Source organism: Ahaetulla prasina, chromosome 1 (assembly GCF_028640845.1).
Source record: "Ahaetulla prasina isolate Xishuangbanna chromosome 1, ASM2864084v1, whole genome shotgun sequence".
NCBI classification, from domain to species: domain Eukaryota; kingdom Metazoa; phylum Chordata; class Lepidosauria; order Squamata; family Colubridae; genus Ahaetulla; species Ahaetulla prasina.
Window position 1 is genome coordinate 244,953,182 of NC_080539.1, and position 25,858 is coordinate 244,979,039.

At 36.5% G+C, this 25,858-nt stretch overlaps 1 protein-coding gene across 3 annotated transcripts in view; it reads right to left on the reverse strand.

Moving 5' to 3' along the window:
- The window catches only part of KALRN (kalirin RhoGEF kinase), a 545,114-nt gene that overhangs the window by 10,786 nt on the left and 508,470 nt on the right, over positions 1–25,858 (reverse strand). For 2 of the 3 annotated variants that reach the window (XM_058195128.1, XM_058195137.1), the window contains 8 exons: positions 14,942–15,225; positions 13,370–13,474; positions 8,374–8,507; positions 7,214–7,280; positions 6,754–6,857; positions 3,614–3,683; positions 2,600–2,686; positions 1,100–1,192 (listed from right to left, as the gene is read on the reverse strand). In XM_058195128.1, coding sequence (XP_058051111.1) covers positions 1,100–1,192; positions 2,600–2,686; positions 3,614–3,683; positions 6,754–6,857; positions 7,214–7,280; positions 8,374–8,507; positions 13,370–13,474; positions 14,942–15,225 — 944 coding nt within the window. Of the gene's footprint in view, positions 1–1,099; positions 1,193–2,599; positions 2,687–3,613; positions 3,684–6,753; positions 6,858–7,213; positions 7,281–8,373; positions 8,508–9,679; positions 9,776–13,369; positions 13,475–14,941; positions 15,226–25,858 lie in introns of all 3 variants that reach the window. The other variant, XM_058195145.1, reaches the window with a different exon arrangement.

Consider the following 25,858-nt stretch of genomic DNA (forward strand, 5'->3'; position numbering starts at 1 on the left):
ACTAATGCCAACCAAAAGGAAGGATGAAAGTTACATTTTTTTAATATTAAAAATGTTAATATTCTTCTAGGAACCATTCAGGATAAGATGTGGAAAGAAAGAGAGATAAAAAAGAGTTCCATAAAAGAGATGCCACTATCTTTATGGCAAAGGCTTGATCATAAATAACATTTTACTTTGTGTGAGCAATAGAGGCACACTGAACAGGATTCCTGATGAAGACTGTAGCATTTAGCTCCATTCACGTGGAGACAAAAAAGGCCACAAAGCTTTACTAAAATTATAAAAGACTTTTCATATGAACCCATGTTTGTGTGTACTTTTAAAAAACACACAGCTAAAACCAGTGGCGTTAGTTAATTAGATATCTGGTTCTAACGATAATTCATCATGATGCCCACCAGGTAATGGTGAGATTATCTATAAAGGTAAAGGTAAATGTTCCCCTCGCACATATGTGTTAGTCGTTCCCGACTCTAGGGGGTGGTACTCATCTCCGTTTCAAAGCCGAAGAGCCAGTGCTGCCTGAAGACGTCTCCATGGTCATGTGGCTGGCATGACTAAACACCAAGGGCGCACAGAATGCTGTTACCTTCCCACCAAAGGGGGTCCCTATTTTTCTACTTGCATTTTTGATGTGCTTTCGAACTGCTAGGTTGGCAGAAGCTGGGACAAGTAACGGGAGCTCACCCCGTTACGTGGCACTAGGGAATTGAACCGCTGAACTGCCGACCTTTCAATCAACAAGCTCAGTGTCTTAGCCACTAAGCCACCGCGTCCCCTCTATATCTATACAGATATAGATATATCTATACAGGCATGTATACATTTGCTTTTTGAATAGCAATCAGGCTCAGACCATGATACCCTCAGGAAGCAGTCCAGAAAATACCAAAAGAATTAAAGCTAATTTGCACAAACTGGAGCAAACAGGCTAGGTAATACTGCTGGTTAAAACATGTAAACTTAGTACTTATTCATTTATTTATTAAATTTACATAGCTGCCTATCTCCCCTTAAGGAGACCCTCCTAATTATATTTCAGTCACAGATGATTTTTTGATATACCTCACATTTGTTATCTTTTGATGTGTTTTACCTTGAGAAGCAACTGGTACTTGGTTATTCTTTGAATGGGCTTAATTAAGAAGTCACTGAGAGTTAATCGCTGGTTTATTTCTTGTTGCACTTCCTATAAAATGAAAGTAGGAGAAATCACTGTTGAGAGAAAATGGTTAATTTCTCCTTTGCTTTTTTCCCCCCATGGAACTCAAGGGAGCATATGTGGGATCCAATCAGGGCACTGACCACACTTACAGTTTCTCAGATTCAGCAATTGGGCCTATAAAAATTAGTCTGAGGTTATGGAACATCTTACAATGAGCAGCCCATCATCTAAACAAAGATAATCTTCAACTCATGATTGTAATGATGGATGATTTGTAAAGCACTTCTGGCCATTGCAAAATGTTGCACCATCACTCTACAGTCACACAATCACAGCCTGGGTATTGGGCAACCTGTTTGCACTTATGTCTGATTGCCAAGTGCTCTATGATCAGATGATAACTATTTACCACCTTCTCTGCAGACTTCCCCAGAAAGTCAATACAGAAGCTGGCAGGAAGGCTGCCAGCTGCTGTTGCCTGCTTTGGTGGGCAGCTTTTTCAGCCAGCCCCCAGAGACAAGAGGGAGTTAAAATCCAAGTAGAGAATGTAGCACAGTAAAAGGTGCTTCAGGCAGTTGAGGAAGATCCTAGGAGGTTCTCATGCATACTACATGCAAGTGTCTCTCTTCACTCAGAGCTGAAAAGTCTACTTAAGATATTGGCAGGGTGGATTTCAGTTCTTCAGTGGACCCTTGCCATGGTCTCCCCCATTCCGCCAATGCATCCCTTGGAGCGCCAACTGCTTAAAGACCCATGAGATTGCTCAACATCTGCAAGCAGGAGTGCCAAGATTGTGGTTGTTGAGCCAAGCAGTCACATGACATTTCACTTAATGACTACTTCACTCAATGACTGAGGTTCCATCCCAACTGTGATTGCAAGTCAAGGACTATCTGTACTATAACAAGTAGAATGCAATTATTCAGAAAATACCTAATAACATGCCTTTTCTACATACCTATATGTAATCAGCCATGAATCTTCTTCAAAATAATGTAAAATGTATTAATGTAAAATGAATGGCTTATTTGATGTAGTCATAAGAAATTTAACCTTGCTTTTTTAACTAAAATTATCAGCCAAATTATCAGTACTACTTGTCATTCAGAGCATTATATAACCCAAAAGTAACCCTAATAAGTTAGAAACTAGTTAGTACTCTGGAACTACTCTCTTCTATTCCTTACTCACTCATTTTCTCCTTTTTGCAGCTAAAAAGCCAAGTATTACTCAAGAACAAATATCCACTGTTAAATATGAGGAAGCATTTATTGAAAAAGCAAAACAACACAAGAGCAAAGCCAATAGCCCAAGGAGGGAAAATCTTGCTGATGCAGATCCATGAATATGTACATGAAAATATGTACATGAAAATATAAGAAAAAAGAAGAAATCAGGAAATCGTATCCGAACTGCAGCATCCAAACTTACCTCAAAATATGTACCGCATTCAGCTACTATATATTCTGATTTTGGTTTGTTTTGGCAGTACACCACGTACATGTGTAATCGCCTCTCCTGTAAAAAGTCAAATACACAGCTCTCTTAGAATCAGCTGATGTTACAACTGTCACAGCTATTGGGCAGAGCAGAAAAATGAATGCAATCATGCACTTGCACATTTTTTCTGTCTGCTAATCTAATCAAGAAATGATGGGAAAGCAATCAGATGGGGCCACCAACCAAAGCCACCTTGTTTTAAAGGGTTTCAATCTGAATCTATCCCCCCCCCCACAAACACACATTGGATTGGATCTCTTGGGGAAAAAATCAAACCACTGAAGAATGATATACATCTCTCCAATCCCATGGGAGGAAGACTAGAACAATACCATGAATTGATGGCGCTGAAAGTCATTGTGAGAGTTAGAAGGACCAAGAGAGCTGGATTCCCTCTGTCTTTGTTTCTCCAAAGATCATCTCTAAATGTGACCATGCAGTTCTTGCTTTGAACTCTGATTGCTATCAATTCAGATAACCTTTTGCAGGATAGATTCTGGAATGTATAAGCTGAAGGGGTGTGTTCTGTTTTTATACATCTATACTACATTCGATTTTTTTCCTTGAAGACCTATATCCCGAACACAATGACAAGGCTATAGCTAGGAAGAAAAACCTAAACATTATATATAATCATTTTAGTTTAGGGGGGTTGTTAAGTTAAATGTCCAGCAAAGACTCCTTTTTTACTGTTTTGTTTAAATGGTAAGAAAATGCTGAGCAAAACAAAGTATTTTTGTATTATGACTGAAATTAAAACATGCTTATAATCTAGAATATAAAAATGTATGAAATAGTGTATTTTTATCACTTATGGAAAATCAGAATATCATGAGCGAGGGGTATTTAATTCTTATTTGTTATCTTTTTAAAATGATGCCATAAACTGAGAAAATATGAAATGCATTTAATTTCTTTTTAAGAAAAGTCTAACTTGTAACTCACATGTTTGATGAAGAGCTGTGCTAAACGATCATGTTCCTGAAGGCACTTTTCCAGTTCAGCAAGAAAAAAGCTGCAATATAAAACAGACAAACCATGCTCAAAATCTCTTTTCCCTCTTTTCCAGTATGCCCCATTAACACATTGTATAACTGATAATTAGAAAATAAACTTGATGTTACATTAGTTATCTCTGAAAACTTAGTCTGTTATTTTGCTAATGTTCAGATAATTTTTCTTATATCATGCGAGTGTACAATAAATGGCTATCTGTATCCACCCCAAATCTCCCTCCCAATAATAATATTCTTGTTATGTTTAACTCAATTTGGGCAGTTAATTCTATGGAGGAACTTTATCTATCTATCTATCTATCTATCTATCTATCTATCTATCTATCTATCTATCTATCTATCTATCTATCTATCTATCTACCTACCTACCTACCTACCTACCTACCTACCTACCTACCTATCTATCTGTATAAATTACAACTTGACTTTCATTATGATCTTGCTATTAACAAGTAGAATGTTAATTGTTCCTATGTGGAAGAAGCATTTATAAGACAACTTCCTTTACAAAGTAAAACAGTTAAATAAGAGAAGGAATTATAGCAAAAGATAAAAATCTGTTTGCTGTTAAAATTGGTTTTTTATTCTGGAGCTCGATGTTTTTGGACTGAATCAGACCTTCCTAATAATGCTACACATCAAGGAAAAATTCAAATATACATACCCTGTATCTCAAGAAAGCCTAATTCAGTCCTAGCTACTTTGGGTTATGGAATAAAGACCAATCTCAGTAATGAATTTCTCTCCTTCTTACTTTTCATGATACTGTTTCTTCTTTGGATAATTATCTTACTGCGTACAAGCAGTCCTCAAGTTACGTGTACTTGTTCAGCAAGCATTGAAAGTTATGACGGTGCTGAACAAGTGGAATGTACTCTGCAACACTTTCCTGTGGCCCCACTAGCCCTCTCTAGTGCCAATCCACAGCCCCCGTTGACCAACCCACATCCTGTGGTGACCACACACAGCCCCCACCTGCCCAGCCATACTCTAGCATGACCCATGGCACCCCCAACCCGTTGGAGCACCCCCTGCATTCCTTGTCTGCGAATCCTATCACTTCCTGCTTAATGATCTGCTCAGATCTGAGGTAATGATAGCAACTAGGATTGCCAAAATTGCTGTCACAAAGCAATGTGGTCATATGATGTCATGCTTTATGACCACACTGTTTAATGATGGAAATTATGGTTCCGACCCAAAGACCACCTGTACCTTATATCCCTAGAACATCCACTTTTGAATATGCACAGCTCATTCCTTTTTAATTTTTGTTTGATTTTTATTACATGTACTTACTAAATTATTAAAAATATGGTAAAGTAAGTATAGCAGAGCTGTGTTCTTTCAAGATAATGATAATCACAGATAATTCTAGCAAAAGAGCCCAACAGAAGAAAGGCCTTCTGTTTGCAAACTCCTCTCTCTTAAATCCCAATTTTATTCTGTCTTTTCTGTTAGTACTCTCATATAAATTGTAGCCTCATCTGAACGTTGCATTTCCTTGCAAATATCACTCTTCTCACATTTCAGACAGTTGTCATGCCAACAATTAATTCCAACTGGCAGTCCTTAATGTCTTAAAATAAATATTGTTTAAAAATGCAAAATCCTATTGATCCTTACATGACACAGTTTTAAATAACAGAAAGGGCCAGGATTATAATTCCAGCGACAAAAGAACAGTAAATACCATACAATAGCAGCCCTTGTTTAAAAAAATAAGTCATAATCTTCTTCAGCTAATGCCAACAGCTAAAGAAGAATCGGGGCAGTTCTGGAACAATGTTTTCCCTGTATGTTAGTTACGGTAAACCAGATAAGAATCGCGGCTAATTCAATAGTACTGTAAAACTACATTGATCAAATACATAAAGACAAATCTTAGAAAAATATATAAATGTTATTATAAAAATAAAAAAACCCACAATCTACAAACCACATCGAGAAAATAAAGATCAATGCAGGTTGGAATATCACTAGTAATAATGTTCTATGAAAGCCTTATTAACCAAATCCAAGATGGGTAGTAGATTTCAGTATCTATGGGCTTATCTGGTTTTGATCATGTCATATGGATAACTGCTGTGACTTTAGTCTGTCTGTAATGTCACACTAAAAACCATGAATTAGCAAATGAAAGGAAGAAAAATATGTATTTCACGTGTCTGTGAAATTAACAGCAAGGGGAGTAATGTACCATAACAGATCTGAATTCAGGTAGCCTGATCTTGAGAAATTGAAGAATATATACACGAAAGTGGAATACTTCCTTATGATAATTATGAATGAAATGATAAAAAACATGTATCATTTAGGTTGCTGTGGATCAGTCTGAAAGCAGGAGTATATAGATTTGTGATAATTGTGTGTTATTGTCTGATGAATGAAGATACTTGAAGACCTATGGGTGAATTTGGAGGAAATCTGTGCAACATTCTACATGAATGCAACCCAAGGCAAAAAATGAAGGCAACCCAAGGCTATAAGGTGACGGAACAGATGGATGGGAATGAGATAAGACCAAGGAATTAATGCCAATGATCACTTTTTGGTCAGCATCTGCTTAGAAAACACTCTCTGTGTTTCAAATACATGCTCGAAGTATAAACCTAATTATACATATGTGCAGATGGAAAAGGAATGGAGCAAAAAGCACGACTGATTTAACTGTTTACTAAAAAACTGTGAAAATGAATAAAGGATACAAAGGTAGTAAGATGTTCTGAATGTAGGACAAACCATTATTTAGTAACATCAAGAGTGAATTTTGGAAAGAAAAGATTGAAAGAAATAAAATAAAAGTCTAATGACCACTGGGAGAGGCATTTATGTCCCATGACAAAACATTTGTATAAGTTCTAACAGGAAGCACAGAAAATATGCATATATAGAATGTCTACAGAAAGCAGTTAGAAAACAGCAAAAAGAATTATGCTAATATTTGGGTTGTATGCAAATGAGAGAAGAAAGGGAAAAGTAATGATTCTGGTCAAATTAAATGCATATAAATATAAATAAATATTGTACAATTTAACATTAGTTGTTTATAGTAGCTTATAGACTTACTCTTTGTGCCAATCGTAGATCTGGTGAATGTTTCCAAACACAATCTTGTCTTTTCCTTTCATATCTTCAGGAACACCTTTTTCTTCTATTCTTTTCATAAATCCCTTGATAAGGAAAAAAATATGAATGATTGAGCAATGGCAGACTGGAATATGACCAGTAATAATGTTATTTTTCAAGCAAACAAAATCAACTATTCATTGTAGTAGCAGATCTTTATATGCAAGACATCAAGGGTCTGTTTGTTCCTTTATTAATATTTTAGATATATGTCAAGTTTAGATGAGCCTTAAGGACTTGCTGATAACTTGTTTAGATGAGTCTAAATCAGTTAGGCTTTTAAGAATATTTAGAATGGCTTGCAAAAAGTCAGTATTAACCAGATTGTAATTTAAAACTTCCCAATATTAGTCTTTTACTGAAAAACAGTTTATGTCTAAACTAATTTATTTTAACTTACCTCCACCACTGTTCCTAAGTCCTTGACATAGTCTTTTTCTGTTTGTATCAGTTCATTTAGAACAAACCTAGAATTCAAAAGAGGTGTATATAGGTTTCACAAGGCCTCTACTCCAAGCACTGACCAAAACCAATTTTAAATTAAAGTAGTGTGACTAGTTAGTCAATAATGCAATTCCCATTAAGCAAGAAATTCTGAATAGTGCCAAATTTGAATATCCTCATTCTGAGAAGATGAGCTGAGAAGAAAAAAAGGCAGGGTCATAGAAGCTGGCTGAAAGCATACTCCTCTTGTACTGACTTATCTTTCTTAATATGTAAAAATAAAAACTTAGTGAAGAACTAGGTTTAGACTGCTCCCATTGTCTTCAGCAGAAGTGACTGCTTTTGAATGTCTTATATCTTCAGCAGGCTTTTAACTGAACCAAGGCAAGGCCAATGGGTAGAAGGCACATGCTGGCTAATGTCTACACTTTTCTTGTCCTACAGCAATGGTGGATTGCTACCAGTTCAGTCTGGTTCTTGCGAATTGGTAGTTACAGCGGTGGGAGGCTCTGCCCACCCACCTGGACGTCATCACGGACGATCTGCACATGCGCAGAAGCATGCAAGTGCCAGTTGCGAACCGGTAGCAAAGGTAAGTGGAACCCACCCCTGTCCTACAGTACTTGATTCTGTTATTATCACTCTTACAAATGTATACATTTTAGACTTCACTCAATTTTATAAAAAGAGCTTTTTCTAGCAGAATAAAATTTGCTCTCCTCTCCACTTATGGATATATCAAATCCACGATGAGAGCCAGTTTGGTATAATGGTTAAGGTGCTAGCTTAGAAATCAGGAGACCATGAATTCTGGTGCTACCTTAGTCATGAAAGCTGGCTGGATGACTTTTGGTCAGTGTTTCTTTGCCCAACCTATCTCGTATGGTGATTGCTGTTGTGGGGAAAAGAGCAGTAGGAAAGAGTATTAGGAATGTTTGCTGCCTCAAGTTACTTACAAAGTAACAAAGACAGGATAAAAATCTAAGAATAAATAAATTTGCTCTCGTTGGGTTGCGTCTGGAGAGGGAGATTCTTCCCATAGAAATTTCTAAACTACTAGTGATAGATGGCATCAGATATAGAGTTGTAAAACAGATCAATGACAAATTAACTTACATCCTGCCTCTCATTGCTTTGGCCTTTTGTTCCTCTTCAAGGTTTCTTGAAGGCGGGGTTGAAGGTGTCACAATCTCATTCAAACATCCAGTACTATCCTTTAAGCTTCCTCGGTAGGAGCCCCCTTCCAATGTCTTAAGAAACAAAGAAGGGAAAAAAAGACAAAAGATTAAACTAGAAATTATAACCACTAACTAGACAATACTTACTTTTTTTCCTGATATTCTAGATTTATAATAATTAATCATGAATAAAATATTTCAGTATTTGTTTGATGCTATAGGAAAACAGTTTTCAGCATAACAGGAGTGTTGTCTGAATAGCAATTCTCCTATCTAAATGGATAATACATTTTTCCTCCCAGGATCAGATGCCTATCTGTAAGCAGAGATTAAACTACTGTGTCCCAGTTCACAAAAATTACAGAAAATTGGATTAACAAGTTGGAACGTTAAGCAGAAATCTAGATACACAAAAAAGGAAGTAGAAGGCTGATATAAAACCATAGGCACAAGGTTAATTTTGAAAGGAATTAAATTAAAACAAATTGTTATATTATAGTCAGCCTCAATATTGAGTTGCTGTCACTTTTCTGTCAGCTAGCTGAGTATTTGTAATGTTTAATTATTAAAAAGTGTCATGTAATACTATTTAGTTTTAAACACAGTCCTTGGAGTTCTTTTATTCTGTTCAAGAAATCTTGTTACTAAACATTCTTAGCTAAGATTGTTGTTCTTGTTCACATTCCTCATTCCATTGTACAGTCTTCATTTATACGTACACTGAAGTTCTTTAACGGAAGATAAAACATTAAAATGAACATACGGCTTCATAAACAATGCCAAATATCTTTGAACCAAAGTTTCCAAAACTAACCCTCTATAAAGTCAAAAAAAGATGTGACTACCATACATGAAACAATAAGCATCACTTACAGCAAACATTTAAAACAACTAACACATTTGAAAACATTTTCATGACAGCATTTCTACACATTTTATATCAGGTCGCATTGACATTTTTTCACTTCAAAAAAGGTGTGGGTGACAAGAAAGCTGCAATCACATGCCTAGAGGCCTATCAAATAATTCATACACTGTGCAAGTCAGCACTGATCAATTTTACAAAGATGTTATCTCAGTTAATAACTAAACGGACTACAGAACACATGTTCGGTTAGATATTCAAATGTGCAGAACAACAAAGATGAGAAAAGCAGGGTCAGAGGGATGGCACAGAGACTAGTTGACTTTCCATGTAGCTAGGCTATAGTTTTCTCCAGTAAATCTCAGGTGTCTACACTTACCAGCTTGCTTTTGACCAATTTTTCTATTGCACTGACAAGATCCGCAGCCGTTGGCACCTCAGAGCTGGTCTGTCGAGAAGCTAGCAAAGAGGAAGACTGCAAGACACCAGTTTGCAAAGGAACAGTAGGTTAGCAGGAATGAGAAGAGGAAAGCTGTTAGCAGTTTGAGGTCATACATTAGGTTTAAAGCAGGGAAAAAACATGGAGGGAGCATGAAGAGCTTGTGGGAGAGGAGAAGACCATGACATATACAAGGCACAGAACTCAACAACAGACTGGCAGCGATTAGAATTTACGCCCATAATGGTTCAAAGTTTTTTTTCCTACAAAATCCAACATAAAAATGCCACACAGAACAGGTTTCTTCTTGCTTACATATTTCAAGATGTCAACAGTGTTCTTGTGAACCAGCAGATGCTAAATATGTAAAGTATTTGGGGATGGTGGGGAGGAGGAGAAGGAGGCTTTGCTTCTTCTCAGCCTGTAATACATGTATTTCTCTTCTTACTATGTTAATTTTTATATTTAAATAGCAGAAGGAACAAGTTGAATCAAGCTTATTGTATTTCTTTCCGCACTATGCACGATTGCTGAATGCTGCTAAGGTATTCATTATATAATTTAAGATTAAAAACAAACAAACAAAGGATTTAAGACTGTTACTTTTTTCCACTGACAACTTTGAAAACATGAGTAGGGAAGAGTGATAAGAATGTCAGTTGCAACCATCTTTATTCCATTAAAACTATCAAACAAGAATGTAAAAAAGAAAGCAAAATAGCTTCAGTTCACGCTACTATTTTTGTGGGCAACAACACTTCACGGAGCACTAGATATTTTTTTACAATATATCCAGAACTGTTTTCCACCCATTTTCTACCTTGGGAAAGTAACATTTATTTGTCCACTAGTTTTCAAGTAGTAAAATATATGGTTGCTGATGTGTAAACTCTACATAGATTCTAAAGGTTAGATCCTGGAACTTGGCTATTTTAAAAAAGAAATAGAGAATATTTCTGGAGAAAGAAGAAATATGGTATCTGAAAAGAACAACTGGGGCCTTATAAATTTATTCATCTTCCTTTCTTGCACACACATTCACATATACAAATTTTGGGGTATCAGACTCACTTTGAAAATTATTTAGCATAATTTAGATCTCCAGTGAAGTATATGACAACACGAGTTTCTGACTCACTCCTGCTTTGAGGGTACTACTAACAAAGAAGCACATGCAATGGGCTAATTCTGACTCCTAAAATACTCAAAAGTAATACTGCATGCTCTCAAAAACATTTTTCTCCATGTTCCAATTCTTCTATGCAAAAAGAAACTGAACATAGTCAGAAAAACATATAATCAATCTGACAATTGTGTGATACCTAGATGTGGGTCACCTTTGTTCTTGGGGGTAGATGGCTTTTTATAAACTTATATTTACATATAACTTAATGATCTCCACAGGTGTTGACTTCCCTGAAAGAGGAGTAAAATAATCAAAGGTCAAGAAAACTGTAGTGAAATGAATAAGTGTGCTTGAATTGGACCCAACTAGTGACAGGCACTCTCTCAATAAAATGGACTATTGTACAAGCATTAGGCAGCAATGCCAGGTGAAGATTTGCTAAGAACTGTTGCCGAGTGATGTATCATTCTTGTTGCTTATTCCCTCAGAATATTGCAACCTAGGAATTTTGTCTATCTTCTCTCATTGATTCTATGTGACTGTTAGGCTACCAACAAGCCATACTAAAGCAATTCCAGGTTATGAAAAAAGATTATTTTTACATTGAATGCAGAAGAATTAACACTTACTAATAATACAGCCATGCAAGCTTCAAAAGTTATTCAGAAATACTGTAGTATTTCAGATCATGTGCAAGCAGAGCATTGCTACTCGTTAGAGAAGCTCATATTTTTTCAGATTTCTATGTCAATCAGAGTCCCAGGATCTAAAATACTTGCTCCAAACAGTTTTCAAAGTGAGTGCAACCATAATGGTTAAAATATATTTAAGGAAAGTAGAGTTGCTGGCAAATCTCTTTTCCCATGGGAAAGTAAGGACTTGTAATTTATTTTAATTCTTTGGCTGTATACAGATAGCCATGCTGAGTCACCATTTGTTTTCACTACAGTTCATTCAATAAGCACTGTGACTGAATTCAAATGCTACACTAAGCCATAAACCATATATACAAACTGCAGTGGCTGAGTGAACGCAACCAATTACATTATGACTTTACATGATGCATGAACTCAGACATGTAATCCTTACAAGTCAAGAAAAACCCACAAAATTGACTATTCTTCAGTCTTCTGATCAGAAAGACAGTCAATACTGTTCTATTGGCTTTCTTCCCCCGAAGTTATGCAACATGTCTAGATTATAAATGAAGCGCTCCAATCTTTAGCAATCCATGAAAATAGAAGTTTCAAACATGAAAGCCTTTGTGGTGCTCCAATACCAGAGAAGCATTTTTATTTGCTTGCAATCAAGAGCTGTAAGAAGCTGAAAACTATAGTGGAAAGTTGTATCCAAGAGCATGGGGCAGTTATATTATTCTCTGTAGAACATTCTATCAAAATAACCTTCTCTAGCAGTTTATTGCTTGAAATAATTGCATGGTTATTAATTATTACCTCCTCCCAATAAGAAGCAGATCATGGAGAGGGAGGATAAGAAATCAGCCTTTAAGAAAAAATTACATAGACTATGGTGAATTCCGAGTGACTTACTTTTGCATTTGTTAGAAAAGTTGCTGTAAAATTATTATCTTACTTCTCACAATGCAGGATGCCTCATGAATTACTAGATAAAGAGTAACTAAAAAAGTTTTATATGAAAAATAGACAATTTTGACATATTAATAAAAAGATGATCAAGGGAAGAATAAGACAGGCTTCTGCCAGTTGACAATCAATTCTAGATAACTGAAGTAAAAGAAAATTAATAATTAGAAGATATGAATAATATACAAAGGGAGAATGGTGGAATCAAATTCTTCAAACAAATTGGAACTGATGAGAGCTGTTGTTCAAGACCACTTTAAGATCAATTGCTATAAAATAACGGTTATCAGCCACTTTTCTTTGGATCCAAAAAGGTTCACCAAAAGTTTAAGATTTCCCGCTGACAAGGATAATAGGAGAAGATACGCTTCCATGAAAGAATCCTTTCCTTGTTTTGTTGTTGTAGCAAAAAAAAAATACTGTTTATGGAAGAAGATGGTAATAAAATAATGCCCAAAATGAATTCAACCTTTTCCCTATAATGGAATTCAGAAGAGTTAGTGTACCCAGAATTTTCTTTGTCGGTGACTGAAATTTAATAAACCACAAAGAGGTCTGACTGCTAAGAAGTCCAAAAGTCCAAACAAAATACCCGTAAATAAAAAGCATCATTTAATATCCATAAAAAGTATGAATGTGAAAAAAACCCCTCAAACTACAAATGTAGGCAGGTTAAATTATAAAGACTTAAGCAGGAAATGAACATTAATGCACGAATATATTGAATAACTAAGATTTTGAAAGTAGATGGTTCAGTTCCATTTTTTCCCCCAGGAAAACATCAACAAATAAAATAAAACCACATATAGTAAACTTGATGTTTTAGATCCTAATGGAATGTTTTTCCCCCTTTCTTTTTAATGAAGTTATCCCAAGAAGAAACGTAGGTTAGAGCCTTACCATCTCATCTTGTGTAGGATCATTATCAAAAATCTTCATTGGAGGAGGAAGTGGTGTATGAGATTCTTCATCTGGTTCATCTTCGCCCCAACCTTTCTTGCTCTTCTGAAAGCAAGAGAATCGTGTTTACAAAGATGTGAACAAGTTAAAGGAAAAAATCTGTCCAAATATCTGACCAAGGTGGAAAAAAAACCCCCACAGAAAATGAAATCAATTTTATGTTTCATTATATCAAAATCAATTTGAATTCAGTATACTAAAATAAAATAAATGAATAAATTCTTGCTTCTCCCTGACTAAGGACTAAGGAAACTCCCCCTTCTTGAGGATTGGGAGAATACTGTGGGACATGGAAACATTAGGGATAATGGAAACATTAGGGATAATACGAAAAAATAGGAAAAAACAACAACCCCATGCTGTTCTGCCACCTTCCTTCTATAACAGGGCTGTCAAACTCGCAGCCCACGGGCCGGATGCGTCACGCCCTGGCCACGCCCACACCTGGTTTAGTGAAGGGGAAAAGGCCACAATACGTCACATGACGCTACAGTGATGACATGAATTTAACACCCCTGTTCTATAAGAATCTTCTATTTGTAAAAGAGTAAGTCTCGAGTCACCCCATAATACGGAGCCAAAATGTAAGGCAGTAGTGTATGTGAGAATGAATTTTCATACATTTACTTCCATTGTGTAAGGACTAGTCATTGCTTCACTCGCTAATATTCACGGCAACAAAAGGGCAATTCACCGAGTTCCTGTCATCAGTTCCCAATGTCAGCACTGTCAGCCTAGAAGCCATTTTTTACAGTTGGGCTTTCAGGCCTGCCAGGTTTTTTTCCCCCCACATACCCAGTGATATGCTTAAGATGGGAAAATAACACACCACTTCTAAAATCACTACCAATGCAGTGTTCCTGCCACACTTTTAAAACAGGGCCAACCTCACATGAAGGTGGGACTGTGGCTGTTCAAAGACTGCTTTGAAAGTGGTGGGGCCAGAAGAGGAGGTGCAGGGAAGCTGCTGCTTCTCCTTTATAGCAAGGCTTCATACCTCCTGGAGATAAGAAAAAGAACACTACAGAGGTCACTGGTAGAAAAAGCAACCTTGTGAAACATCTTCCAGAAAATGATTATTCCTATTTCAGCTTAACAAGGAAAAAAGAAAAGAGAATGTTGGCTACTGGGGAGGTACTGTGTTTTCCAGTGGTATAAAGTAGAAGTGGGAATGGAGTTGTAGACCCCAGTGCAGCAATCCAACTGGAGCTTTTTCAGGTCACTTAAGTCCTTGAGACTCCTCCTCTACCCAAGCCAGAACGTTCACATAATCATTTCTTTCGTTTTCCGAATGAAAACACCACTCCCCTATTGGACCACTTGCTTCAGATTCTTGACTATGCCTGGTAGGTAAACTTGGCACTGGGACAAAAAAGGTGAGTGGATGTAGTCTAGATTAGACTGTCAATCATGTCTATTAATCAGCTACTGAAAAGCAGCATAGCAGAAATGAAAACATCAGGCTCACGTTAGTATTTTTAAAAAAATAATAATGGCAAAGTGTACTTGTACCTCATCGGCACTGTCTCCCTGAGGTGTGGTTTCATCTCCAGGTTTGGGGGATCCTAGGTCAAAGCTCTTCCTTCCTTCACGTACTTTCTTCTGTTTTTTGATGTTGCTGTCAGCCTTCCCACTGTTCAGTCGACGTACAGGACTCGTCAGCCATTTTTTCAAGGTGTTGGTTGAACGCTTTGGACCAGGGGAGCTCTGGATGGAATTAAGGGATGTGTGGGGCTGTAAATTAGCCACAGAATCAGATTTTGCTCCATTTTCGTTGGAGGAGGTGGAATAGGCATCTGCCAGAACAAGAAAATAAGGATGCTAAGCAACAGTCGTTTTAGGTTGATAATCACTCTGAAAATAGTGCCTGCAAATTGTTGACAAGGGTTAAAATTAGAAGAGTACATGCTACAGCAGATCTGAATTCAATGTACTCACTTCATTTCCCGTTTTTATAGACAACTCCCCTCCCTCTCATGCTTTTCTGTTTTCTACTAAATTTTTTATAGTCTGATATACTTGGCACCCATACATTTAGAAAAGAAGTTTTCAACAGGGGAACTATGGAGACTTCTTAAGTTCACAGTGTAAGTACATTTCCTGCCAAAAGAAAGAAAAGCTAGTTTGATTGTAACTTTGCTATCGAAACTAGGGATGATACAACTATAAGAGTAACTGATTCTAGCTACTGTATCTTCCTACCACTGTTATTTTCATCCTGCTTATGCACACAAATCAGCATTAAAACTGGCAAAAGATAAGCAACTGCTGAAAAGTGTTCCACTGTGTTATCTTCTGTTTGATAAACCTCAAACTTTTTCCACTTACAAAATTCACATGACTTAAAATGGGTAGGAACAGAAGAATCCAAACTATTAACAGACCACAATTCTAAGATTGCTTAGTTTTCATTCCGAAGATAATTTTATTTATATTATTTGTTTTTTCTCCTCCAATTTTACAGAAAGAGCTTTAATCCACTCTATGCTCTACACAGGATCTCACCCTGAAAGAAGTGTTATACTTTGGAAAAGTTTCAGCTACGGTATCCTTTGCTGTGCTACTTTGAACAGCTGGTTAAAACTAGCAGTTACTGAATTAGCCTATTAAACACCAAAATAAATGCCAGCATCTGAATGCCTGGCAAGCTGCTGAATTGGCACCTCTGTACAATAGAACTTTGTTCATCAGGATAGGAGGCCTGCTGTAAATCAAGCTAGACTTGCAACTTGGAGAATAGTTTTTATTTGTCTCAATCTTCAGTTCTAGCGAGAAACAGCTAGAATGCTATCAGTATAGTTTCATGATTTTATGCTCCTGAATAAAATCTATTGCCTACTTCAGTTCCACAGCAAACTATGCATTTAGCTACATATTATTGGGTTGTGTAGTTATCAAATTATCAATGAGATCTTCCAAAGATAAGAATGAAAGACAAGTTCTTTACAGCTACTTATTACTTTATGAACAAAAGGATTCTTTTTTAAAGTTGAATTTACATATATTTTCTCATATCGATTTCCTTTTAGCACATAAAACATGTGAGGTATACTCTGGAAAGCCTTACATGTCTAACATAACTTTCCACACAGCAAAAAAAATATATGAGGAAAAGTGGAGAAGGCTGTGGTTTCAGTGACAGCAATTAATTTTATATCTATATGGTGTCTACAGATATTATATATAAAATCCTTGAGTTAATCAATGACATTCTATGCAACGTTCTGAGAAACGCAAGTAAAGTGGGAGTAAAGAAGTTGCCTCACTTAGTAGCTACACACAATATATTTGTTGAACAATATTAGCTGATTTGCACTGTGTTTTATTCTGTTTTCACTTCATTCGCATGGAAGTACAAGAGGAGGTCATTCTGAAACTACTTTCAGAAATGTTAAAAAGCCCAAAGACTCAATCCGATTCTGTTTTTGCAGCCACAAATAAATATGAATTTAAATGATACTCCTATGCCTTAAAAATACTGGTAGGAACTTAAATAGCAGCAAAAGGTCAAAAGGTCACAAAAGGGGCTCATATAACTCCAGGACATTGCAATCGTCATAAATGTGGATCAGTTGTTAAGCATCCGAACGAAAATCATGTGACAATGGGGATGATGCAATGGTCATAAGTGTGAAAAATGGTCAGGAGTAACTTTTTTCAGTGCTGTTGTAACTTTGAATGGTCACTAAATGAACTGTTGTAAGTTGAGGATTACCTTTATATAGTGGAATGGCTGGTGCATGAGAATATCGTAGTGTCAAAATGCCTTTTATGAGACGTTTATAGTATGAAGAAAAATTTACAGTGCTAGTTCATATTCCAGAGAAAGTCCAAATATTACTGAAACTTTCAGATGAATTTTGAGAATCTTTTTCTATTTCTTCAATATTCAAAAATGTTAAGAACTTTTTGATAATTGTTGGTTATTACTGATATTCTGGTGTTCGAAACATCGTAGTTTCAATGTTTGCTTGAAAACCAAGGCAAGCACATTTAGTACACACAACAAAGCGCCTAAAAATATTGTTGAACACTATTAAAGCTTTTCTTAAACTATTTGTTAAAACACTTTAATCTAGAATGATTGCATTACAGAATATTTAAGAACTTTGATGAAATAATTTATGTGAGATAAGCAACGTCCATTATTAACACTTTAGAAAACTCATACCAGAAAACATGTAAAATGACAAGATTAAGGAAGTTTAGGCATTTTTTGTGCATTCAAAGCTCTGGTTATTTCTATGAACAATGGAGATTTCATATCCTGGATAAGAAAATATTTCATTTCCAGTGAATTTAATGCAAGACACTCATTTTTTCTTCCCAAGGTACCACTCCTGGCTTCTCTTGCTGTGTAGAAAGAAATAACACACTAAGGTCAAAGAGGCTGACCCAGAGCACCTTGGATCTCATTAAGATAAGCACAGGCCAACATCATAAAATCCATAAGCTCCAAAATCTGTGAGAATATTATTGACTATGTAGCATACAACTGAACATGCTTAATGGCAGGTCAAAGTTTAAAGGCAGAACAATTCCAAACTTGAACTTCAGGTAGGAATGTATAAGTTCCATTGAAGTTTGACCAGATATCTGTGACTGACAATTTTAGCCAATTTAGACAATATAGCAAAAGGGTATATGTGGACTACCTAGAACAGCGGTGTCATACTTGATCATTGAGGGCCGCATCAGTGTTGTGTTTGACTTCAGGGTGCCAGGGTGGGCGTGGCCAGCTCGATGTCACTTGTGCTAGGGGTGCCTGTGGTTGCCCAAGAACTCTGTTAGTGAAAATGAGCTCCATAGCTCCGTTTTCAGCTGTGACAGCCTCCTGCAATCCTCTGCCAGCGAAAATAGAGCTCCGTTTTCGCTGGCAGAGGCACTACGGGCCAGTCCTTTGCTGTTTCCAGGGCGGCACCGCGGGCCAGATCTAAGCACCTCATGGGCAGGATCTGGCCCCCGGGCCTTGAGTTTGACACCCCGACCTAGAATCTAAGATTACTTTTTGAAAAATCAATTAGACTGATCCTTAATGCTGAAATGATCATAACAAAGAGGGTTCCTGATTCCAAAGGGACTTAAATACCTTCAAAGAAGCTCTGCCACTCAAAGCAGGATGGAAATATTTTTGCAGGCCAAAATTCAAATGAACAAATCCAACTTCCCGCTCAGGAAACTACATTGCAGCTTTTAAATCTACAAGATACAGGTTCCAGTGAACTCTCAGCATTCAAAAAATTTAAAATAAAAGCTAATAAAGGACAATATTTGTAGCTCAGGGTTGACATGAAGGGTCTTTGGTATTCATGACACTGATGAGGTTACCTAGTTTGGGTAATGAAACATCTGCAAGAAAACAAGCAAGCTCAGAAAGTACCAAGGACCCCCCCATAAAAATAAAAGACAGCCCTCCCATGCAGAAGCAATCCATCAATTCAGTATATGCCTCCCCAAGTACAGAAAAATATGATAGGATTAAAAAGAGTTCCTGTCCTTAATTCTCTAATTTATTTACTGGGGCTTAGTTATGCTCCAATGGAGATTCCAGCAGACTTTTTGGGGGAGGGGTTGTTCTCGAGCTCCATGGCTTAACAAAGAGCTCTAACAGAGTTCTGGAAAGATATGAAAAGGAATGGAAAAAGCCCAAAATGCTGTGAAACAACACAGCATGGAGGAAAGACACAGATGGCACATCTGCCATCAATAAACAGCAGCAAAATTACAGATGGGGCGGTGTCAAAGGCAAACAAGTACAGTAGAGCAGCAGAAAAGGGGTGTAAACTGCATGATTGATTTTCGTCTCAATATACGTCCATACTTAATTCGTCATAACACCAGAACTCCCAACTACAACTTCAAGAAAGCCAATTACGACCTTATAAACAACGATCTTTCACTTCTGAACTGGCAAAATCTGTTTGCAACCTGCATAACCGCTGATGACCTCTATAGAATCTTCCTACTTGAAATCAATAGAGTCATTAAATTATATGTACCACGAATGACTACCATGTCCAAGAAAAACAAACTACCCATATCAATAAAAAAGCTTCAATCAAAAAAAATCCTCTGGAAAAGAAACAAAAAGGCTATGTTACAAACTTCAGAAACCGTTACAGAAACATATGCAACCAAATTAAAACTGAATGCACAAATTACCACACCAAGCAAGAAGAAAACCTTTACGCACAAATTCCAATCGTGCCTTTTATAATTTTGTCAACAGTAAACTTAAAGATTCAAGATCCATCCCACCACTAAAAGATTCTAACAACAAAGAATGCAATGACGAAACAGTCAAAGCAAACCTCTTCAACATTTTCTTTGGCTCAGTTTTTGTTAACTCCGATAACACATATCCAACATTCCACAAACGAACCAGCAATGACTATGATGATCTAACTCATATAGATTTCACAGAAGACAACGTTGGTAAAGCTCTTCACAACTTAAAACCATCGCTTTCTATTGGACCTGATGGTCTATGTGCATATTTCTTAAAAAAACTTTCCATTAATATAGCTGAACCCCTAAGTATTATCTTTGATAAAGCTTTCACTACCAGTTCTCTTCCCAAACTTTGGTCACTAGCCACAGTCATCCCCATCTTCAAAAAGGAGACCCCAGCTTAGTCGAAAACTACAGACCGATCTCCCTTTGCTCGTCACCTGCAAAGTCATGGAATCTATCATCAATCAATCCATTACCTCACACTTAGAAACTAACAACCTACTCTCCAACAAACAATTTGGTTTCAGGAAAAGTTATCATGTAACTTACAACTTCTCCACTGCAAAAACATATGGACTTCAAATCTAGATCAAGGCAAATCAATAGATGCAATCTACATAGACTTCTGCAAAGCTTTTGACTCAGTAGTACACGATAAACTTCTCCTTAAACTAACATCCTATGGCATCTCAGGACCCTCCACAAATGGATATCTGCTTTTCTGTCTAACAGACAACAAGTGGTCAAAATTGGCAATGCTTTATCAAATCCTGTTCCTGTCAAGAGTGGCGTTCCTCAAGGCAGCGCCCTTGGACCAACACTCTTTATTCTATACATTAATGATCTTTGTGACCATATCTGAAGTAATTGTGTTCTCTTTGCTGACGATGTCAAACTATTTAACACCACAGACAACACTTCTATCATTCAAAACGACCTTGACCATCTAACCGCTTGGTCTAAAATTGGCAGCTCCAAATTTCAACCAGCAAATGCTCAGTCTTACATATAGGAAAAAGAACTCTAAAACTAAGTACATACTAGATGGACATTACCTTACAGACGACCCCCATCCCGTTAAAGACCTTGGAGTTTTCATGTCAAATGATCTAAGTGCCAAAGCCCACTGCAACTACATAGCAAAAAGCTCTAAGAGTTGTAAACCTAATTTTATGCAGCTTCTTTTCCAAAACACCACACTACTAACCAGAGCATATAAAACATTTGCTAGACCAATTCTAGAATACAGCTCACCTGTTTGGAACCCTCACCACATCTCTGACATCAATACAATTGAACGTGTCCAGAAATATTTTACAAGAAGAGTTCTCCATTCCTCTGAAAACAACAAAATACCTTATCCCACCAGACTTGAAATCCTAGGCTTAGAAAACTTGGAACTCCGTCGCCTTGACAAGACCTAAGTTTAGCTCACAGAATCATCTATTGTAATGTCCTTCCTGTCAAAGACTACTTCAGCTTTAATTGCAATAATACAAGGGCAACCAATAGATTTAAACTTAATGTAAACCGCTTTAATCTAGATTGCAGAAAATACGACTTCTGCAACAGAATCATCAGTGCTTGGAATACTTTACCTGACTCTGTGGTCTCTTCCCATAATCCTAACAGCTTTAACCAAAAACTTTCTACTATTGACCTCACCCCATTCCTAAGAGGACCATAAGGGGCGTGCATAAGCGCACAAACGTGCCTACCGTTCCTGTCCTATTGTTTTTCTTTTCTTCTTCCTATATATGTTTATATGTGTATATACTATATAATCTTTTTGTATGATGTTGTGACAAATAAAATAAATAAATAAATAAATAAACAACTCTGAGTTGTCTTGGCCTGAATTGGGTTTGCTGAACAATGATATTTTAGAAGATAAATTCATGTGTAATTAGACCTGCTTCAGGCATCATGGTTACCTATAGTTTGTTGGGGAAAAAACATTGGTTGGTATCATGCTAATCCATAGAGAAATAAACTATATTTATTTAATGACACATCGTTTGACTAAAGCAAAATCAGGGATATATAAAGAACTTACTGTAGGAATTTAGCACCCACCCACCTCCTAGAAGAATGAAATATTTTAGAAAATATTTAAAAAGGCAGAATATATTTCCCTGGATGAGAAATGGAGAAACTTGTTTTAAAGACAAAGCAGCTTCCTGACTCCCCCCACCTTTGTCAATGGGTCAGAGGTAGAAACTCATTCTCCCCACCTTTGTCAATGGGCCATCATCTGCAACATAATAGGACCCATCTAGCAACTGAAACTCACTTGACACCTGGGAAGATTACATCAGCCAGCAAGGCTAGCTAAGACCCCCACCCCCTGGGAGTCTGACAACCAATCAGGATACTCTTCCTGTGCCCCAGAAAGTTCAAAGCTCAGAAAAAGCATAAAGCCAGGGAGCGCACAGGATCTCGCCCTTTTCTGTTCAGGAACTCAAGCCATGTGATCCTGACCACCATTAAACCATCTTTCCAAGCAGCCTCCATGTTTCCAGTGTCTTTGTCCCCACTTGGAACTGAACCCAGATGGATATTTCTTCCAACATTACCACCTACTATTATGTTTTTCACTCCCCAAACCCTTTGAAACCCCAATCTTCTGATTGCTGATTCAAAAGTAAGCAGAAATCACTACCCAGAGTTTCAGATTTTTTTAAAAAAAATCTTCACCCTCATTCTATATCAAAGAAAGAAAAAAAACCAAGATAAAAGAAAACCTTATAACTTTGCCTATCAATTCATCCCACCTGAAAGAGAAAATAGGAATTGACTAAACTCCTGTGTATTTTACCCACTCACTTCTATTTCAGTTACTGATAAATCATGCCCATCCAGAGTCACTAAGTGAGATGGGCAGATACACAAATGTAATTAAATAAATAAGATAACAGTTTCATTAGACAGCCTGAACCCAGGAACTAGGAAAAGAAGTGAGAGAAAAGCTCCTTCCAATGGGTTGTTTTTTGTTTTTTTAAAAAGGCCAAATGAGTCTTTCAACAGTTTAACTTTAATGCCATTACACTGAAAGAAAATTGGTTTAGCTGGCATTTCTAATACTGAAGTACAGTATGGATCTGCTTTCTATGTTTCTGCTTTATGCAGAATTCTCATGTAAAAGTATCTTTACTTTTAGCTTCAAAATCCACGAATAAATAAAGACTTCATCAATATATCCATAGATTATTCTGCTTAAGTAAATTTACCTGTACTCTATATATGGAATAAAATGATAGGCTGGAATAGTCAGGTCTAATGCATTTTCATTTTTACAATGGTGCAGTTCACAAATCTAAGGCATAAACTGTCTATTTCAAGGAGGGCCAGTAACTGTAAACTTCTAAAAATACATATAGGTACCTGAAATAGAAATAGACTAAATATATAAACAACTTTTTAGAACTTGACAGTTGGCGAACCTGCAATTACTTTCATCCAGAAAAAAATAGAAAGCTTGCTTGATTCTAATGTTTGGTTTCCTCCATCCAGGTTGTCTAAGTCAATAAGAAGTTTTACCATCAAAGCATTACTGTAAAAGAATTTCCTGGCCTAGTAAATCCAGAGAATGTAATTATAGGATTAACATGAAAGATTTTTTTTCTTTTAACTGACTAGGCAGCCCTCATTAAAAACACAGTGCTCATCTGCAACAGTTGTTTTGACTTGGGTCTTTGGTTTAGCAAGCAAACAGATCCAAAGGAACATTATCAAAACAGCATACAGCAAACCATGCAAATACTCTGTACTTTTCATTCAAGAAAGGAATTGGTTTTGCACATTTTAGCAAATTAAAAGTCTAGGAGATAGACTAATACTAAAATGGATAAACAATGAACTTGATCTAGATGCAAGTATCTCATGAGTTTTGATTGGTCTGTTCCAATGATGGTTGTTCATTCCTATAATTAAATATATAACATAGTAGTTTTTTCGTTTTGACAGCAATTTGTTGAAGTGTGGGGGTCCGCTTAAAATGTTGTGCAATAAACCAAAGTTTACAAATCAGAATAACTGCTCTAATATAAGATACTAAATCACAACGAAACAGGTCACATCATGATATACAAACACTGCCATTTTCTTTTGTAAAATTAGTAACGCTTAGCAATAAAAAAAAGTCCTTAATCACAAATATTACAAAGACACCAGTAGAGAGAACAGCAAAGATGTCACCTGTATATGATTATTCCAATATCTTCAGTGAAGTAGAAGAGGTGTCAAAAATGTTAAGGTTACAGAAACAATCAAGAAAGTCTTCTTATAAATTCCAAATACACAACAGTCTTGTTGTTTCTTAAATCAGTGAAATTAAAAAAAGCAGAGTTGAATATTATACAACAAATTAGATCTGGTGGCATATTTCTGCCGTTTTGTAAGTTTTGTGTCTTGTATGTTGTATTACAGAAAAAAAACAAACCCAGAAATCCCAAATGTCATCTGTGCTCTTATGAACTATAATGGGTTTTTTGTGTGTGCCTTCAATCTATTTGAATAAGAATTCAGATTAAGATACAAAGTGCAATCCTCCTTCAGGATTTAAAGAATTGTTCTTGGAAAGCAGTTCTGAGACACATTACAAAATCAGTAAATACTAGAGAAGCTTTGAAGACTGCAAACTTTTGTAGTAAACAATGTCTGGTGAGAAAGGGACAAGCATTGTTTTTGGCAACTGCAGCCTGCACTCTTTTCTTTGATTACAGTTTTTGCATAGTGAGGAGGACAATAATGAAATATTACCAAAGAGGGCAAGGTTAGCACTGTTGCTTTGCAAAGATAAAGCAAAGATTCAACATCTTTTAAAAAGTTATTTTTAAAACCCTGTCGGGAAATGGCATCTTTGTTTTTTAGACATTTTTCACTAAATTTGACATTGAAGCTAAATTTGACATTAAAACTGTGAGGCCACACAATATGGATTTGGGAGCCAGACATGGAGCATGAATTGATACTGGAAATTCCCGGATTGTACAAAGAAATCTCATGTGTAAAATAGTTCAGGAGTATGACAAAATGTTCCTTTATGAACCTAGTAACTTCTCTCTTCAGGAAGTTGTTGCATTATGGAGTTAAATCTTGTCATCTCTACTGCCCTATGGTAAACCTCAGCAATGACTGAAGGAACCAAGTACAGAAATTGACCAGTTTTTCTGCAGTCTATCCCTCCAATTTCTCTGAAAGAATATTCACCTGCCGGAAACCATGGAATGAAGGAAAGAATTGGGAGAACTGAGTAAGTGTCATCTATGAACAACTTCTTACTTTTATCAACGTGATCTGTAGCTAGGAAAAGGCACACAGAAGGGAATTTGCACAACAATTTTGGCCCAGTGTCTTGGAATTATGAGTCACAGGAATCCTCCCTGCTTCACTTATCCTTTGCTTACCTAACACCACTATTGAACTGCATGACATGATGCAATGAAGTCATTAAGGTCAACCAGCTACTAAAAACCAGCCCTTCCCATCCTATTATGAAAAATCTTAGTGAAACCAAGGGGTGAAAAGCCATGTAACATGTGGTTCTGTGATTGGGTTTTCCCAGCATACTGTGCTATTAACCATGGTTATTTTATTAACCATAATGACTGATTCACATATGCTGAGAAGCCATAAGCACATTGTGTGACATAATGTGTAATTTTCAGAATGAGACAACTTGCCCCGGCCAACTTGCTATGGGACAACTCACCTCAGGTGAGTTTTTCAAATTATTTCAGATAAATAAATAATAATAATTTATAGAATTATTTCAAATAAATAAAAAAAATATTTTAAGTTTTGTCGTTCATTCACATTTCATTCTGTCCCTCCTTTTGCATCCTATCTTTAACAATTATATTCCACCATTTCTTTGATATTAGTGTAACTCTTGTCTGAGTTTTCCATGGTGAGTTTTCCACAGCAAGTTGGCTGTGGTGAGTTGGTTGTGGCGATGTCAACTTCATTGTCATAGATCCTCTAAGTTTAACATTTTCCAGCAACATAAACTGTGCTTGCATGGGAAGATGTCCGAATCCAGTCACATAACCATAGTTTTGTTTATAGTTTAAACCATAGTTTGTGGCTTCAAATATTTAGCCAATATTAAACGAACTATGGCTTAGCAAAATGTATAGACTACTTTTTTTTCCAAACCCAGGATCAGTTGTGTTGCTAATACTACAGGATTTT